This window comes from Phlebotomus papatasi, chromosome 3 (genome assembly GCF_024763615.1).
Source record: "Phlebotomus papatasi isolate M1 chromosome 3, Ppap_2.1, whole genome shotgun sequence".
Lineage (NCBI taxonomy): Eukaryota > Metazoa > Arthropoda > Insecta > Diptera > Psychodidae > Phlebotomus > Phlebotomus papatasi.
Genome location: NC_077224.1, coordinates 57408918 through 57427591, shown reverse-complemented (window position 1 = coordinate 57427591; position 18674 = coordinate 57408918). Strand labels below are relative to the sequence as shown.

General features: G+C 32.6%; 1 protein-coding gene across 2 annotated transcripts in view; it reads left to right on the top strand.

Moving 5' to 3' along the window:
• Positions 1-3141: 3141 nt before the first annotated feature.
• The window catches only part of LOC129806966 (receptor-type tyrosine-protein phosphatase N2), a 33473-nt gene continuing 17940 nt past the window's right edge, over positions 3142-18674 (top strand). Inside the window, exons 1-2 of one of the 2 annotated variants that reach the window (XM_055855857.1) lie at positions 3142-3508; positions 12687-12817. In XM_055855857.1, coding sequence (XP_055711832.1) covers positions 12712-12817 — 106 coding nt within the window. In that variant the 5' untranslated portion in view covers positions 3142-3508; positions 12687-12711. The remainder of the gene's footprint in view (positions 3509-12686; positions 12818-18674) is intronic. The other variant, XM_055855856.1, reaches the window with a different exon arrangement.

Genomic DNA, 18674 nt, shown 5'->3' with positions numbered 1-18674 from the left:
TTAGCGTAATTATATTCGAAATAATGGTTAAACTTCATTTCCATCATTTTCCACTAAGCCGTCTCTCGGCTTAAGTCGCAAGTGTGTCTAGGGCATAAGCTGTTGAAATGAGGAACCTCCGGGTGGTTAAGAGAATAACTCGTCGAGATCGAGTAAGGAACGTAGCCGTTCGTGAGGAGCTAAAAGAGTCAAGGAGTTGCTTCTTCAAGTTGAGAGATCACAACATTGATGGTATTGTTATGTTCAGCGCATGAATGAAGAAAGACTCTGCCTTAAAACGCCTTGAGATCAAAACCCGAACCTTGATGTGGCGGAGGATTGACAGGTGTGGACTGTTATACTAGATGTCATAGGCTCGCGACCTCAATAGGGATAAGCGGTTAAAATTGATGATGATGATCTTTATCTCCAATTTATTTATAATATAGATGATCCATAAAGTGTTTATAAAACCAGTTCGACTTTCGTGACACATCATATTGATAAAAGGGGTGACAAAGCGTCCCAAGATTTGCAAGCTGCTCAAACTCCCGAGAATGAGCTCTGTCGATTTAAATTTGTTTTTAAGTCATTAAAAAGGTACTTAAAAAAATCATTATCATTTTAATTAAATTATTTTACCAAACCCGGTTAAAATTAGACCTTTTGACCTTGAATAATTCAAGTTGGTGGTTTTTCCGGTGAAAGATGACGTCGAAATGTTTAGTTGGACTAGGGTAGCGGCATTACTTGTGGTCAGTGTCTTTACTTATGGCCTCCCCGCAAAAAACTTTACAATGTCAAAAAATGACTTCGGAAAACCTCAAAGTTAAAAATATTTGATGTGTTTTAATAGCAAATCACATTTTTTCGGTTTTCGGAATCATTTTCTGACAAAAATTACGACATGGCCATAAGTAAAGACAGGCCACAAAAGTAATGCCGCCACCCTACTTCGAAAACATATCCGAAAATGAACGAAATTCCCAAGGCATATTTTAGGAAAATTTATAAAAATCTAATTTTTTGACGTATTTTAGGGGTGTATGGAACGTATTAAGGGGGAGGGGGAAAAGAAAGAGAATTCTTCTGAAATTATGTTATTTTAGCAAAGTCTTCGAAGAGTGGAAGATGATATCTTTTACCGTTTGAATTTTATATGGGTCAGAAAACTAAAAAAAACACGAAAAACAGTGTTTCGAAAATAGAGCTATTACCATTACTTTACCTTTATCCATCACTGAAGGATTCGTCATTCATAGGGTTTGAATAAGAATAATAATGTCAGTGTGATAATTTCGCTGACGAGAAAGCCTTCAAGCATTGGGATTCTTCACAGTATTATTATTAAATTCAATTATAGACCACGCCCACTGTAACTTCTGATCCATTATCTATAGTTTTTACTTTTTTTGTTCAAACCAAACCTTAATTTCTTCAGAACATTTTTAACAATTAGGAGTATTCAAGGAAAAATAAATTGAAAATCATGTATTTTTTTTAATATTTTAAACAAAAGCTTCATGGGGGCGTGGTCTATATTCAAAGCAATATATTCGATCTTTCTGAATGTAAAATTTAAAAAGTGTAAACTGTCGATCTATTCAGGCCGTTCACAGTAAGGAAATATTATGATTTAACTACTTTTTTGCATATTAAAGAAAATATTGTTAGAGGGTTATGCCCAACGCACAATAACTTTTTTTTTAGTAAACATGTTTTTGACATTTCAATGAGAGTGAGTGAGATCTAGATCTAGTCCATGGGAAATTTTCAAAACATATTTACAAACAAAAGTTATTGAGCGCTAGTCATTATGCCCAGCGCAGCCAGCGCACAATAACTTTTGTTTTGTAAACATGTTTTTGATATTTCAATGAGTTTAAGTGAGATCTGAATCTAGTCATCACGCTCACTCTCATAAGAAATTTTGAAAACATGTTTACAAACAAAAGTTATTGTGCACTGGGCATTAACAAAAAAAAAACATAGCAAATCAAAATAAAATTGATATCTCGATTTGAGAACGCTCATATAACAATATCTTCGAATGCTAAAGATACAAAAGGCTTAATGTTAGTGCAAGTGAATTCAGAGAAGTGGCTAGTGATCTTGTAAAGGTTGCACTTGAGGGCTTATGCCCTAGACACACTTACGACTTAAGCCGAAAGAAGACTTAGTGGAAAATTATGGAAATGTACTTTAATCATAATTCCGAATAAAATGACGCTAAGCCGTCTCTCGGCTAATCCTCAGGTCTGTCGACACTTCAAGTGCCTAAGCTCTCAAACTCAAACTAAGCCGAGTACTCTGCATTGTTGATCAACTGATTACATGAGTTACTTCTATACTTCGACCCATATATCGCTTCTACGTACAAATCCTATTAAAATTCTGTGTACTAAACTTACTTTCTCTGTAAAAACTTGCTTGTAAGAAGAGGTTATCATGCGTAATGCAAAATATCAATAAACATTATTATATTTAGAATTTAGACCCTTTTGAGATATGAAATAGATTGGAATTATTTTCTCAAGAAATGTTATAGTATATAGTATTCCCATAATTCTGAAAATTCTTAAAAAATACGTCAATTATTATTATTAATAGACGGAACTTATTCGGAAAAATTAATAATGCCATTATTATAAAATTTTTAAGTGTTTTTAAAAGGTAGAGTTCTAAGCCTGGGTTTGGATTTTGCAGAAAGATATGGTATACTTTAAATACTTTAAACAGGTGTAACAATCCTCATATTTAGTGTTTCTTTCCACCACAAATTAAATCATTCCTTAATTTTACAATGTTTGCAGGTGGAGTACTTAAAGCCCTTTTTTAATGTGAGAGACGGCCATCTTCTTCATTATAATTTGCACACGTTCCCACAAGTATCTCATTATTTCTGCGTTTAATGCTATTCTCGAAAATTTATCACCTCTATATAGTGTTCCAATGGGTGACACAGACGACACATGCGGGAACAACATGGAATCTCTCTGGCAACTTGTTAGAGTTTCCACAGGGCATTTTGTCCTTCGTGGGTGCTCTCTCATTCTCTCGCAAATTGTCCTCCTGCACGGAGTCTCCTGCGGAAAAGTGGCGCATGCTCCCCGGTGAAATGCGTCTATTCTATATGACCAACATCCAGCAGGTCTGAGGGAAGTTATCGATTTGGGAGATTGTGTCACCCACGCTCTCACTTCCACTGCGAATCACCTCCCAGTTCTTCTGTGGAGTTCAGTGTAAAAGGTTCTCACATCGGGTGGAGTTGGATTTGTTCAATTTCTCCAACTTCCAACATCCACCAGGAAGGAGGATTTCACTGGGACAATTTTGCAGGTCAACAAGCAAAAAGCGCAGCTTTTGAAATATTTTGGAAATTCTGCCATTTGAGGCACCTGTGAAAGTTTATACCCAGAGCCCAAAGTGTCGCGAGTGCTGACCATTTGTCAACCATCCTGGAAGAACAAGTACCCCGAAAGGGACAGGCTAGAAATATGGATTAAAATGCCACTTATGCCGTTTGCAAGTAAGTCCCATTGATTTCTCTTGCTATCCCATGGTTTAAAACCAATTTTTACGAATCAATATGGGAGGGCGGTTTTTTTCTGGAGCAGATAAATTGCGTCTCACTGATGGACGCATTTTTACCACCCACATTGACTATATCTAATCAACCCTCAATGGATGGCCCCCAGTCCAATTCTTGCGATAAAATGTCTCTCACTTGTTGGACAATTTTTCGTGGAGTCTTCTCCCACGGAAAAATCAATAGATTATGCGAATTTTCACATCGCGTCCATTCACTCTTTTACCTCGTGAACAAGAGAATACGGGGAATAACACAGCCTACTGCTATTGTGCTAAATCGGAAAACGCCTACTCAGGTGCAAACAATGTTCCTGGAGAATGTTTCAATTGTGAATTGCGATACAAGTGCTCCAGATAAAAAAAAAAATACCCTTCCTCAACAATTGCCAGATCCCTATAATAGAATTATTTTGGCATGGATTGAAGAAGGGGTGACCTCTTGAATAGACAGATTGATCTGCCATTGAATGAAAATTGTGGATAATGGAGCTTACGACACAAAAGATATATTCACGCCCTGAAAAATGACAAATGCGACATAAATGGGGAAAATTGCATCTTTCACCTCGAGAGAAAGATGACAAAGTTCATGTGACGCGAAATGGAGATGAAAATACACCAGGGAGTGTCTTTTTCTTACATATCACAACCCCAAGAGCATCAACATCCAGTGAAAGTGCCAACTTTCGAAAAAATCCCTTTAAAGTTTACGACAATGGTCCATAAATTTATTTTACTCTTTTGTAACGATTTGGCTATCACCAAAAGTTAGACAAACAATTCAAATGCAATAAAATCTAACTTTAGGTCAAATGCGAAACTTTAACTGTTAAGATATATACTTTGTAGTTTGTATACAATATTCTTTGGAATAAAGGGTAGTGCCACAATCAAAACGTGCATCGGTATTATGTGACAAAGTATTGACGTCTTGCAAACTATAATAATTTACAGGAACTCTAAACCTGATTCTAAATATACAATATAATGTTATAGGGAGAAATGAGGTAGATCTATACAGGGGCAGATATGGACACTATACGATTGTTAGATATAAAAGCTGAGGAAAAGTGACCTACATGTATTTATAGAGAGAGAAACTGGTGAAAAATAAGAAAATAATAATATAAACGCAGACCTTCCTGAAAACGGGATATCTAGGGGTGCTGTTGTTGGACCGATGTAATTTGAATCGGTGGCAGCCAAAATCCCGAAAGCCAAAATCCCGAAAGCCAAAATCCCGAACGCCAAAATCCCGAAAAGGCCAAAATCCCGAAAGCCAAAATCCCGAAAGCCAAAATCCCGAATTTTTAAAATCGTGAAAGGGTTGAAATTATATGGAGGAAAATGTTTAGAATAATTTCCCAAGGCACAGAAGATTTCCCTTTGCCTCCAGCAAGCGCGAGTGCAATCGTGGGAGTAGCTATGATAATTTTAAGAATTCGGGATTTTGGCTTTCGGGATTTTGGCCTATTCGGGATTTTGGCTTTCGGGATTTTGGCGTTCGGGATTTTGGCTTTCGGGATTTTGGCTTTCGGGATTTTGACCGGGACCCAATTTGAATAGCTTTAATCCTTTAAAGATGAGAGGAGCAAAAATCAGGGGTCGAAAAATCACTTTTCTGACTTTTTAGAGCAAAACACGACTTTAGATGACTGTAGGAAAAATTTCATTTCGGGGTCACCGGTGACCCAATTGTAGCGGTACCATCCAAAAAAAACTCTCCATTATGTCATCTTCCCATATAAGAGTAGATAAGGCTCATAGATCTCCCTAAGAGATTTTGCCAGGGGTCAGTTCTCCATTTCGGATATTCCGATGCATCCAGGCCACCAATTGGGCCCCTTATGCTTCCCTACTCCTATTCTATCTTATCCCCCGATACGGGTAGCCGCTCTATATCACAGCTCTGTGAGCAGTCAGTGCCGTTACTATATCACAGCATCCCTTCTCGGTGTGTGTTTGGGATCAGTGACAGCGAATACTTGTATCGATTGAAGTATCACTTTCACATCGAAACTCGTTCTCATACCAGCCTCTATTGTTTAGGCGGTTCACTTTTTTGTCAATATGCACCATTGACATTACTATTCATTCATTCACTGGACGAATTCAAAGCCGATATGGCATGAGAAATCTTTTTCTGCTGCTGCTCAGCTTTGAACCCCAGACCTCGCAGTCATAGAGCTACTACTCTATCCACTGACCCACTCGAGGCCCTAGATCTCCCTATCCTTCTCTATCCTTTCTGTATCGAGTGGCTGTGCTATTGTGGAAACTGATTCCCACAGGTGGGTTGCCTCTGTGAGACCGGTCAGAGGGGAACCGATCGTTGCGGAGATCGGTGGTATTCCACAGAAGTTCCGGTCCTTCCCAAAATTTGCTTCGCTTCCGCCATACAATCGTCCTTAAAGGGTTAACCGCTTTAATTCTAGAAAAATGTCTGTTACCTAAAGATGATTTAAACTCGAGGACATTTGCATTATAGATAAAGGGCACATTCTATAACTCGACCCATTTTGTTTACACTTTGTGTAAAAGCGAAAATTTTCGGTTTTATGAGAGCCCTGATGCCCTGAGAGATTTTTTCAGCCTATTCCTATAGGAAATTTATGCTAAAAAACTTGATCCAAAAAAAAAAACATTGCATTTGAAATCCTTTTACCAAATTTGATTTATAGAGAATTCTCAAAAACTGGGCAAATGTTAATCATATATGTGTAATTTTTGACTCACTTTATTAAGGGTACTTGTAAAAGTACGTGAAGCATGTATCGACACTGAACTAATTGTCAATAACTGATTGTTTTTGACAATTACTCGCCGTTTTTTCCAATTATGTTTTTCAAAATTTAATTTTAGTTTTAATGGACTCTACATTAGTACAATATACAATTACTTCCCTGAAGGCCTCTACACACTAGAGGACTAGAGAAATGTATATCCATATTGAAGAAAATTGCCTACGCTCGTATAGGAAAAACTCTTCAATATGGACACAAATTTCTCTAGTTTGTGGAGGCCATAATGACTATACACTATAAGAAGTTTTGGGTCTTTTGCGTACATTCGTGTAAAAAGGAACTGTCAAAATTTCTTCAATAATGCTAAATATGGCCATAACTTTCTTCAATCTGTAGAGGCAACAAGCCGGTTAATGAGTATGTTAATATGGACGAAAATTTCTTATAATGTATAGACGTGAGAAAGCAACAAAATTTCCAAGAGAAATTAGTAAAAAGCAGTGAATATTAAAAAAAAAACTTTATTTAATTGAATTGAATTGAATTTTATTGTCATATCTGTTTTTTTCCCACAACCCATACGGTCATCGCCGTCTTAGCGTCGATTCCAACCTTCGGGATGAAAACGATGGAAAATCCCTTCATTGGTTGTATATTTCGGAACCGTACAGACTCTCACTATATAATGTAATACATAAATTTCAAAAAATACGAATTTTATGATTTAGTCAAAATTGATATTTCGTGTAAAACAACTTTAAAAAGTTTATTTATAAGTTAGAAAAGGTTTATGCAATATTCAGTTGGACGGAAAAAGCTCTTTTGGATCCTTTGGACTCAAACTATCTCTTCATAAAATGCTATTTAAATGTTTGTATATGGCATTAAATGATACAATCATCTAAATGTTTTGTCTCAATTACTTTATTATTATATTAGTGAGGCTTACGTGAAAACTATAGAACTATTGGATAAACATAATTTTACATAAAAGCTTTCGATTTCATTTAATTCAAAGTATACATTTCCACAAAAGTGATTGTAACTATAATTAACTATAGCCCATATAATGACATTTACGAAAAAATATAAAAATACTGTACTAAATCGACAAAATAAAAATTGTGAGATAATAAATGTAATTCTTTAAAGTAATTTAATTTTAATGAGAAATTCAATTTTCCAGTTTTTGGTGAAAAACAATTGATTGAAAGCTTTTGTTGTCTTGCGAAATTCAGAATATTTTCTGTTAAAATATCAGGAATCACAATAAATTTTTGCTCAATCTGGAGCATACATATTTAATTATGGTGTGATTCGGTGTATACATTAATTAATGTATTACACAAATAGATAGGTACAGTATACTAATGCAGTGGTCAATAAATATTTCAATTTTTTGTGCTATTCTCAGTTTTATAACTGAAAAACCAACCACAAAAATTAATAAAATAATTAAATTAGGTTAAAAAAATCAATTTGGTCTTAGTCTTAAATTTTAAACAGAAAATAACCTCATTCTTTACAAAAATGGGCATAATTTGTATAATTGACAGTTAATATGTTTGCAATTATTTTTTTATTTACCAAAACTTACATGAAAATTTCCTATTTTTAAGATTCCTAATTCAGTACGGATCAAATTTTTGATATTGAATCTATTATTGAGTAGTAAAAAAAATACGAAAAAGAAAATGTGTCTCTATTGCAATTGTGAAATATGTTTCAATTTATTTGAAGTTATGAAAAATATAACCCCACATTTCCACCAAATAACCCAAAAAGCAAAATAGCTGCCTTATAGAACCAAGTGTTAAACAAGTCTTTTAGTGCACTTTTAAAAGACTTAAAGTGAGAATTTTCTTATGAAATTCCTATAGAAGCTTTTAAGATCCTTAAGAGTGCGCCACTTTACTTATAGTAATCTCAGTGATGGAACCAAGAGCGTTATAAGCAAATAAAAAGATTTTTAGTTCTATAGTGCCTTCCTTAAGGAATTCTACAAGAATATATTAAGAAAAAATTGCTTCTTGGGAACCTCTTATGCCCAACGCACAATAACTTTTGTTTGTAAATATGTTTTCAAAATTTCTCATGAGCGTGAGCGAGATGACTAGATCTAGATCTCACTCACTCTCATTGAAATGTCATAAAACATGTTTACAAAGTTATTGTGCGTTGGGCATAATGCGAAAAAAAACAGGGAGATCCAATATTTATTTTATACATACATATTGGGATTCGTGAATTATTTGATCTACTTTTATTTAACAAAAAGCAGAATCGACGTATATTCAATATTTGAACGATAATCCGGTGTTCGTCGAGTGGGAGCGGACTAGCCAGAATAAGCTCTGGGAAGAAAAGGCTTTTATTCTGGGCTAATCCGCTCCCACCCGATGAACATCGGATTATCGTTCAAAAACTTTTATTTAACTGATATCAATGGATTGTAGGCATCACAGATTTAAAAGCAAAAATATGATTGGATTAAATTTTAATTTATTAATTTATGTGATTATTATTTTAATTATTAGCCGAAAGCTCAAGATTTTTTATCAATTATTATTGTTAAAAAACAATTATTATTATGAAAATAATAATTGATTTTTGATTTTAGAGTGTTATTTATTAAAAATTATTTTAATTTTATTTGTGACTGTTATTAAATTTAAGAGATTTTTAAAGAGCTAAAAAAATATTACAACTATAGGGGAAAGTACTCTACCTTCGAACGTTCATGCCTTCGAATAATGTGAATTTTCTTTAAGTTTTCCTAAGAAAATTAAACATTTTTATTAAATATTATTTAGCTTATTATCACTTATTGATAATTATTTAAAAATCATGTGGAAATCTCTTAGGAAAATAAAAGAAAATTCACATTATTCGAAGGCATGAACGTTCGAAGGGAGAGTACTTTCCCCTAATCGTTGGTTTGTTTTTTACTGCGATAGTTATTGTAAGATTACAGAAATATTTTTTTTATACTAATTGAACTTTTTAAGTAATATTCAGTAGTTGTTTTATGGTTATATTGCGTCTATTTTAGGTTTGAAATTCGCAATAAAGAATTATTTAGCAACAAATAACAGGAATAACTTACTGCTTTAATTAATTTCATTGATTCAGTCAGAGTGTTGACAATTCACGTCTGATTGTACCGGTGTGCACAAAAATGTATTTATTTATTTATTTAATTGGCTTTTCAGACACAAATCTCTTTAAAGCACAGTGTGGTAGCATGGTAATGTGAAGTGTACAAATGTGCACAAATTATAAAAAAAATTGTCTAAGTAGGGGAGACTGGGGCAAAATATGTCAAAACGAAGATTTCAATATTCACTATTTTCTAAAATAAAAGAGACTGAGACTTGAAATTTTTATTGTAGATAGCCTTCACCAATCTTCTTAAACTTACAAAGTTTCAATGGATTCGAGGAAGGATTATGTAAAATAAAAGATAATGAAATTTTGAGCCTTACTTTTGGAATATTTGGCTTACAGAAAATATCAATACTGATTAGCTCAATTTAATTTCTCGTTTAGATAGAGAAAAATTATCTTTGACAAAGTTGTAGAGGAATAAATTTCCTACAAAAATATGTCTATTTGATATTTTTAACGTTTGCGAGAGTAAAACGTTACAAATTATTCAAAGACTGTCAAAAATTGCCCCAGCAATTTTGAGAATCTTCACAAAATGGACTTTTAGAAAATGATTTGAAAATCACATTTATTTCGAGATAGAGGAAAATAGTCTTCTGCAATGTTGTAGAGCAGTAAATTTCCTATAAGAATATGCTCATAAGACGTTTAAGTTTTCTCAGAGCTCGTGAAAGAATTAAATATGCGTTTTGACAAGTTTTGCCCCAGTCTCCCCTACACGAAATTATATATTTTTGTAAATTTTACAATGAAAATCATGGTAAAAGACTTAATTTTTTTTATTGCATAGGGAAAGCTTCTCAGTCTTCGCATACACTCTGCCTTAACCCTTTAAGGATGAGAAGGTGAAAAATCGAGGGTTAGAGAAAATAACTTTTTTAGAGCAAAGTACAGCTTTAGAAAGCCGTAGGAAAAAAATCATTTTTGGGTCACGGGTGACCCAATCGTCCTTAAAGGGTTAAAACACTTTATATTTTTCTCATATTCCTTCAATGAATCTGCCAAAGGTTTTACAGGAAACCAGTGACTTAATAATAGCTTATTAATTTATATTGCTATAGGTTAAATTCATATTTAAGGAATATGCTCAAGAAAATATGAAGTATTCGCAGCCAGAGTGTGAGCCAAGCCTGAAAGCTCTCCCTTACAGTATATAAAATATAAATAAATAAAATTGCTCTCTAATATTTCATTAATGGTTTAATTTGTTCATATTATAACAATTCAAACATTTAATTTATCTACTATGGTTATATCACATGGGGTGTATCAATATCTTTCCTCTTGTTTATCCATTTCAACTAGTAATAATCTCATAATCACCATAATCATAATAAATCATAATTACAAGAAATACTACACTTAAAGGATATATAAAAAACTTCTTTGTTCAACGGTACGATTTTTTCAAATATTGAAAATAATGCAATGTAGTAGTTAGTTATTGGAAAAAAGGTTTTAGCCACTCCAAGTCATTTGCTAATTTGAGCTGTGCACAGTGCAGAACGAAAACAAGCTATTTTAAATTTTAATACGATTTACATACACTGAGAGAAATCCGAAAAAGTTAAAATAATATTCCGGAAATGTTAATTTTACCCTGCAGTATTGATCCGAAATCGGTGTAAATATTACCCTTTTTAGATGTATTAGGGGTTAAAGTTAACCTTTTACATTTTAATTTTACCCTTAAAAAGACGTAAAGTTAACATTAAAATATGTTGATATATTTTTACACCTAAAAAGTGTTAAAGTTATGAGGAAAAAAAGTTAATCGCACCCTCTTTTTTTCTCAGTGTACAAAATAGACTGATTGTACTCGCAAAAACTCATGTTATCTTTAAAATTTCCTATTTCATGGGAAATCTTGCGATAAAATAATAGTGAATTAATCGATAAATTTATCGCTTCTAAATTGCGTATGATCCTATAATAAATGTTGTCTACTAGCCTTAATTTAATCTCCATAAATCCAATTGGAAACCCTTAGGAGCCCAAAGGCTAAAAGTAAAATTAATAGTTTTCAAAATAAAGTAAAACGGGTTATAATCTAGGGGTTATCAGGATAATGTTCGGTTGAATGACTAGTTCATGAACAGATAACACTAATAACACTAATGGGGACATTGGCGTCGATTTTCACCAGAAAGCTCTATGAATAATCATTAGATAAATTGTAGAGATATTTTCATAAAGCATACACAATGCATTTCACAAAATGATGGCAATGAATTAAAAATTATTTCAAATTTACTGAAATGCTTCAGAAATTCTAAAGATGTAAGCATCTTCTAAATTATTCAATTGAGAGACAGTGCTGAATTTTTTAACAAAATACTTGAGAGAAAAAATACCATGGTTTTGCGTGTTGAACAAACTCGAAGAGAATCTATTTTAGAAACTGTCAATATTGAAGCAATTCAAATTGCAGGAATAATTTATGGGGTTACTATTTAAGCTGCCATCTGCAGCTTTGAAGAGCTTAGGAGTTCCTTTACACCACTTCAAATTACAGATTATGTTTTCAGGCAGTCAATAATATTTATTTATGAGTATTTTTTCGGTTGAAAATTACTAATAATTTTTTTTGCTCACACTTTAAAAGATATATTAATTTAGGGGGAGATGTGATTAATTGGCGTGTAATAAAAAATCATGTGGCGACAGAAATTATTTTGGCACTTGTAAAAAAAATATGGTAAAATGCTCTACACACATTCCAGAGGCTTTCGGGTGGAGAAAGAATGGGAAAAGCGGTGAAAATTCAGCGCGCAATGACGTCAATAAGAGGTTGCCTTTCCGAGTCTCTTCTCTCTGGTTTGGGGCACAGAACTCTCTCGGTGTGTGTAATTTCTCTATGATAGAACGTGTGGGTGGCCAGAGGAAATTCATTGTTCACCCCAAACCCCTCAATCTTGCTGGAATTTCTCTGTCTCTTTCATCCATCCCAGCTTTTGGTAGCCTCAAAATCTATGTTGGCTTTTTTCTTAGGTCTAAAAATATCTCATTAAACCATACATATAAATATCCTGGCAGTCGATACCCAGAGAATATATCTATAACGCTTGGATAAGTCGTGAGGATTGAAGGGAATTGTGGTATTCAATGATCAATTTTGTGAATGAAATTTTTATGAAAGTCAAATTCTATCGTTTTGACCCCAATTGAATTAATTTTATACTCTATGGGTAATGTTATTTCCAGGTGACGGCTCAAAAGATCACAAACTATGAAGATGGTAAAGTATGGAAGGAAGAAATGGACAATCCTCTGGACAGGCATCATTTTTGTCATCCACCTCAATTTCTACTGTGCTGTGGCTGATAGAAATATAGGTAAGTTTATACTAAAAGATGTCAAAGTTGTTTAAGCTTATCAGGATACTCAAACCCATAATTAAAATAGATTAAAAATAATTAATCGCGCTTGATATCAGATTTTATCAGGGATTCCAAGACCTTTCCATAAAACCTAAACTTGCCCGAAACAAATGAAAAATACACTCTCTGGAAGCTTTTTGTTAAGTCTTGATCGTGAAAACTGTTATTATTCCTGACTACTTTCATACATGAATTGGATATTTTGTTTAACATATCCAAAAATAAAAAAAAATCGGATGGTACGTTTTCAAAATAATCAAAAATATGATTTTAGAAGGATTGATAGGAAGATGAAAGTCATGAAAAAAGTTCAAAGTCACTGTCATGTATGAACGAAAAATTAACCAAGATAACCGCTGTTTTATGTTTAACTTTCCGTAAACTTCTGTTGGAAAAGCTATCATTGTTAACGCCGTTATCATGCATTTATTGGAATAATTTATTTAAGAACTGTTATCATATTATTTTAATCTTCAAATAATTTGTAAGTAGGGCTACTTTGAGTTGTGGAAATTTCACGGTAGTCGCCATCTACAATAGGTGGAAAAACGTGAAATTTCTTGAAATTTGCCATCTCTAGTTGTGGGGTTACACTGTTATACAATTTTTTCGCATATTTCTAATGAAAACTGGAAACCAACTTCATTTAGAAATAGTCGAAAAAAAAATCATATATTATATTAATCCCCACAGCTCAAGGTAGCCCCACCTTCCCCTACCTTATTTTTTCCCATTGAATTACATTTTTCCTGAAGATATCAAATACCGAATTCTCAAAAGTGTCATAGCTACTCCAATGATTGCCCCCGCGTTTGCTGGAGGCAAAGGGGAATTTTCTGTGTCTGGGGAAATTATTTTATACATTTTCCTCCATATAATTTCATCCCTTTCACGATTTTGAAAAAAAAAACTAAAAATTCATAGAAATTTAAGGAATAAAAGAAATAGCCGAAATTGTAAACTGGCCGAAATTTGGTAGAGTTAGGGTAAGTGTGCCAAATTTCGGCATAGTTGCATGCAAGCGCCAAAGTCTCAAGTTTGAAATGTAATATCTTTAATAGAAATTTTTTTTCATTCCTTCTACTTAAGGAGTGTTGCTTAGAACCGTGTAGAAAGTTTATCGTCTTTATTTACTTTAAAATGATTCTTAATACATTTTAAAATGAATAAAAATGTAGACATAGCTTTGGTGCCCTATTTCGGCCACCTTCATTCTCATAGTTTCTTGCCCTTCGGGAATTCTTCCAATGTCTTTTTCACATCATTTCGTTTGTCGAATTTACATTTTTTGTTATTCTTTTGCATTGTATAATCTCTAGAGTATGTAAAAACTAAAAATTCATGGAAATTCGAGGAACAAAAAAGGTGGCCGGAATAACAAACAGTGTAATTAGTCCAATAAAATACAAACATTCTATCTACATAACAATAATAATTCATCGCAAATTTCGTGAAATATGCTTCGAGAAATTATTTTATAATATAATCTCAACAATTTATACTACATAAATATACTAAATGAGTGAATATTTCTCAAAATATAGAGATAATTAAATTTTAATTTTGAAATAACTGTAGGGAAGGGTATTTTTGTGTGAAGTTCCAATTAATTCTTATAGATGGAAAAGCTGTGTCTCTCTGCTGAAGTAGATAAATGGATTTCCCATTTTTGATATATAAATAAATATCGTAATTGGGTAGGAGGTTTGCAAGGGATTAAAAGTCATCCCAAATAATTAACTTCATCCTTTTTTTGGATCAAATTGCTCATTTTCAGGGAATTTTGCTGTGATGTTTGTGGATTTACTTGTTTTTTTTTCTACGCAAGAGTTTAATTGATCTCTGGAGGGATGAATGAAACCATATTAATGTCTGGAAGTTGTCTGCAAGTGTATATACTTTGTACGTCAAAAAGCAAAGAATTTTTGAGCCTTCCTTTTACGTCCAAAATGCCATTAATATTCAAGCTGTGTATCGAGGAATTTATTCCCAGCATTTTACTTTAAAATGTTTTTTTCACCTACACAGTGAGGTTCTTTTATTACTCCAGTTCTTTCTTCTCTGGGCAGAATGGGATTTCTCAGGAAATCATTTAAATTTCAAACTTTAATTGCACTGTCAATGGATTATCAAATGAAAAATTTAACATATGAGAGGTATTTTTTTACCTCACTTAAATTCTCTTTGTGATTGTAAATTTCACGACTTGTTTATTATGATAAACAAATATGGTAACTTGCTTGTTTGCCAAACGAATCAATTTGCATGGATTTCAGATATTGCCTGTCTTTCTAGCACTATTTGACCATTATTAAATTACATAAAAATATATATTTTTTATTTGGATAATAACGCAAGAGACAGCTACTAATTTTTTTTCAAACTGTACTAAATATTCCAAACACGTTCGATAAACTTTATTAATCTGATATTTTGATATTTGCATTTCAGTAGTTTTATTGTGATCACAATTGGATTATTTTATTACTTAGGCACGGAAAAAATATGTCATTTACATTAAATATTGCGATGGGAATCCATAGATGGAAATGTATGTTAAACTTTTATGCAAATTCGTCGCTTTTATTGGCTAATATTGTAATCTCTTTCTGACAACTTTTTAATAGAACATTTTTTTTTAAGTTCAAATGTGTATTTACACAATGAACACTGGGTTGGAAAAAAATATTTCATTAAAATTGTCTTATCTTTGGAAAAAATGATAAAAAAAAATTGGAGTAAATGTACCAAATTTCGGCATATTTGCATGCATTCGCCAAAGTCTTAAGTTTGAAATGAAATATTTTTTTAAACAAATTGAATTTCTGTTACTTCTTTTTAAGGAATGTTGTTTGGAACATATATATTTCTCTAAAATCATTTTTAATAGATTTTAAAACGAATAAAAATATAGACATAGCATTGGTGGCCTATTTCGGCCACCTTCATTCATTCTCATAGTCCCTTGCCCTTCCGGAATTCTTTCAAAGTATTTTTACATCATCCAGTTCTCTCGAAGCGATATATATTTTTGCATTGTATGGTCTGTAGAGTATGCAAAAACTAAAAGTTCATGGAAATTTAAGAACAAAAGAAGTGGTCGAAATTTGATACAGTTACCCTAATAAGACTTGCGAAAAGGTAAATTAAAAGAAGTTGAAAAAGAAAATGAATTGCTCTGTCTTTGAGTTCGAGCAATATTTTTTACGGTTTAGAAATATTTTTAAGGTATAGCTTCTAGCATCTTTTCCATTGAAATATCTTAAAGAAATTTAAAGAATTAAAGAAATACAAATGTTGAAAACTATTTATTTATATTAAGTGCAAATACTTAAAATTTATTATGTTAATAATTGCTTAATGCAATATTTCTCTGCGTATGTCGTAAAATTTGAAAGAGTGTTAAACTTCGGACAGTTTGCAATATCTGACGCTTATTTTTATTAATTTCATAAATTTATATTATATTTAATTTATATTTAATATTAGAAGTTGTATAATGCCGCTAAAATAAGAGAACACAACCACTATAACGTGGTGTTGTAAAAAATCATTAGAAAAGTTTCAGCTGGGCAAGGCTTCGAAAAAATTTGTGTCCGATATAGCACACAAAGCGGTATCTACATTTTTATTCAATTTTATATGTATAAAACACAATTTTAGAGAAAATGAGTGTGATAAACTTTTCTGAAAGTTCCAAAAAGAACTTTCAAAAAGGAAATAACAATATATGAGGAGCTCAGAGCAAAAAAACGCTATTTTATTAGGGAAATTCATACAATTTTTATTGCACTTAGTTAGCGCCTCATATTTCATTTTGTGATTAAAATATTATATTTATCTAACCAAGGACTTTGCGGCTTGTATGTCCGAAATTTGGCACAATACCCATAATGTAGGACTACATTTTTTCTGATTGGGCGTACATTTAATTTTATTACACTGAGAGAAATCCGAAAAAGTTGAAATAACATTCCGGAAATGTTAATTTTACCCTGCAGTATTGATCCGAAATCGGTGTAAATATTACCCTTTTTCGGTGTATTACACTATGCAACAAATTCACAACTTTTTTTGTTAACGGAGGTCTCACATGGTACGTTTGATAGAGTCAAGTCCCCTGATTAAGAATCTGGTCTTGGTTTTGCTCCTATACGTAACAATTTTTTTTTATTAATACTTTTATATTTTTTCTGCTTTGCCTTACATTATCCGTTATATCTCAGGTTCTAGTGAACGGAACTTGAAAAGTGTGGGTGCGGTGGAAAGCTCATTAGTCGAGCTTCAATTTTGATTATTACAAAAAACCTTGTAAAACCACTCCTTCGGGGTGTAAAATTGAAGTTTCTCTAAAAAGTACCAAAAAAATGGTCCTAAAGTGAGGTTTTAAAAATTTGTATAAAATAAACTAAACAAAATATTAAAAATCCAATGATACTAGGCGATAGGCCACACTTATTAGAGCTACAATTTTGTTCATCTGAGACATCGGGCTCCGATCACTCTAAATGCCTCATTTGTTGGTTTTTGTCATTTTCGAAAAATATGAAGTACCTATTTTAGAGCAAATTCCCTAAACATTTCTGAGAAAATATCTTTTAAAACTTATGTGAAACATACATAAATGTGGAGATTCTTCTTTGAATTGATCGGGGGACCATCAACATGATTTTCATTAATATCACTAATCAACATTCAACCGCGAGAAGAAACCCCTAAATTCATTTTAGAATGCTTTTTATGATAGATAGAAAACGCATCAGCGATCATTTCGCAAATATATTTCAATGACTTTAGATCGTACTTTCATTTAAAATTAGCCTCTACTAGAAATAGTATTAGATGGATGGATGGAAATAAATAGAAACAAAAATTGAATTACTTAAAGGAAAATTGGAAGCTTTTTAACGAGGGTTGATTGGGAATGTAAATGAAAATCATGTTGATGGTCCCCCGATCGATTCAAAGAAGAATCTCCACATTTATGTATGTTTCACATAAGTTTTAAAAGATATTTTCTCAGAAATGTTTAGGGAATTTGCTCTAAAATAGGTACTTCATATTTTTCGAAAATGACAAAAACCAACAAATGAGGCATTTAGAGTGATCGGAGCCCGATATCTCAGATGAACAAAATTGTAGCTCTAAGTGTGGCCTATCACCTGGTATCATTGGATTTTTAATATTTTGTTTAGTTTATTTTATACAAATTTTTAAAACCTCACTTTAGGACCATTTTTTTGGTACTTTTTAGAGAAACTTCAATTTTACACCCCGAAGGAGTGGTTTTACAAGGTTTTTTGTAATAATCAAAATTGAAGCTCGACTAATGAGCTTTCCACCGCACCCACACTTTTCAAGTTCCGTTCACTAGAACCTGAGATATAACGGATAATGTAAGGCAAAGCAGAAAAAATATAAAAGTATTAATAAAAAAAAATTGTTACGTATAGGAGCAAAACCAAGACCAGATTCTTAATCAGGGGACTTGACTCTATCAAACGTACCATGTGAGATCTCCGTTAAAAAAACCGTGTTGCATAGTGTTATGGGTTAAAGTTACCCTTTTTTCATGTTGATTTCACCCTCAAAAGGTGTAAAATTAACATTAAAAAATGTTAATATATTTTTACACCCGAAAAGTGTTAAAGTTATGACGAAAAAAAGTTAATCGTAGCCTCTTTTTTTTCTCAGTGTATAAACAAATATTACATAATATTACAAATATTATTGAGCGAATTTGAGCGAATTAGCTTCATAATTAAGCGTAAAAATTGTCAACAAAATTTGACGCCCGATTGAAAAAGAGCCG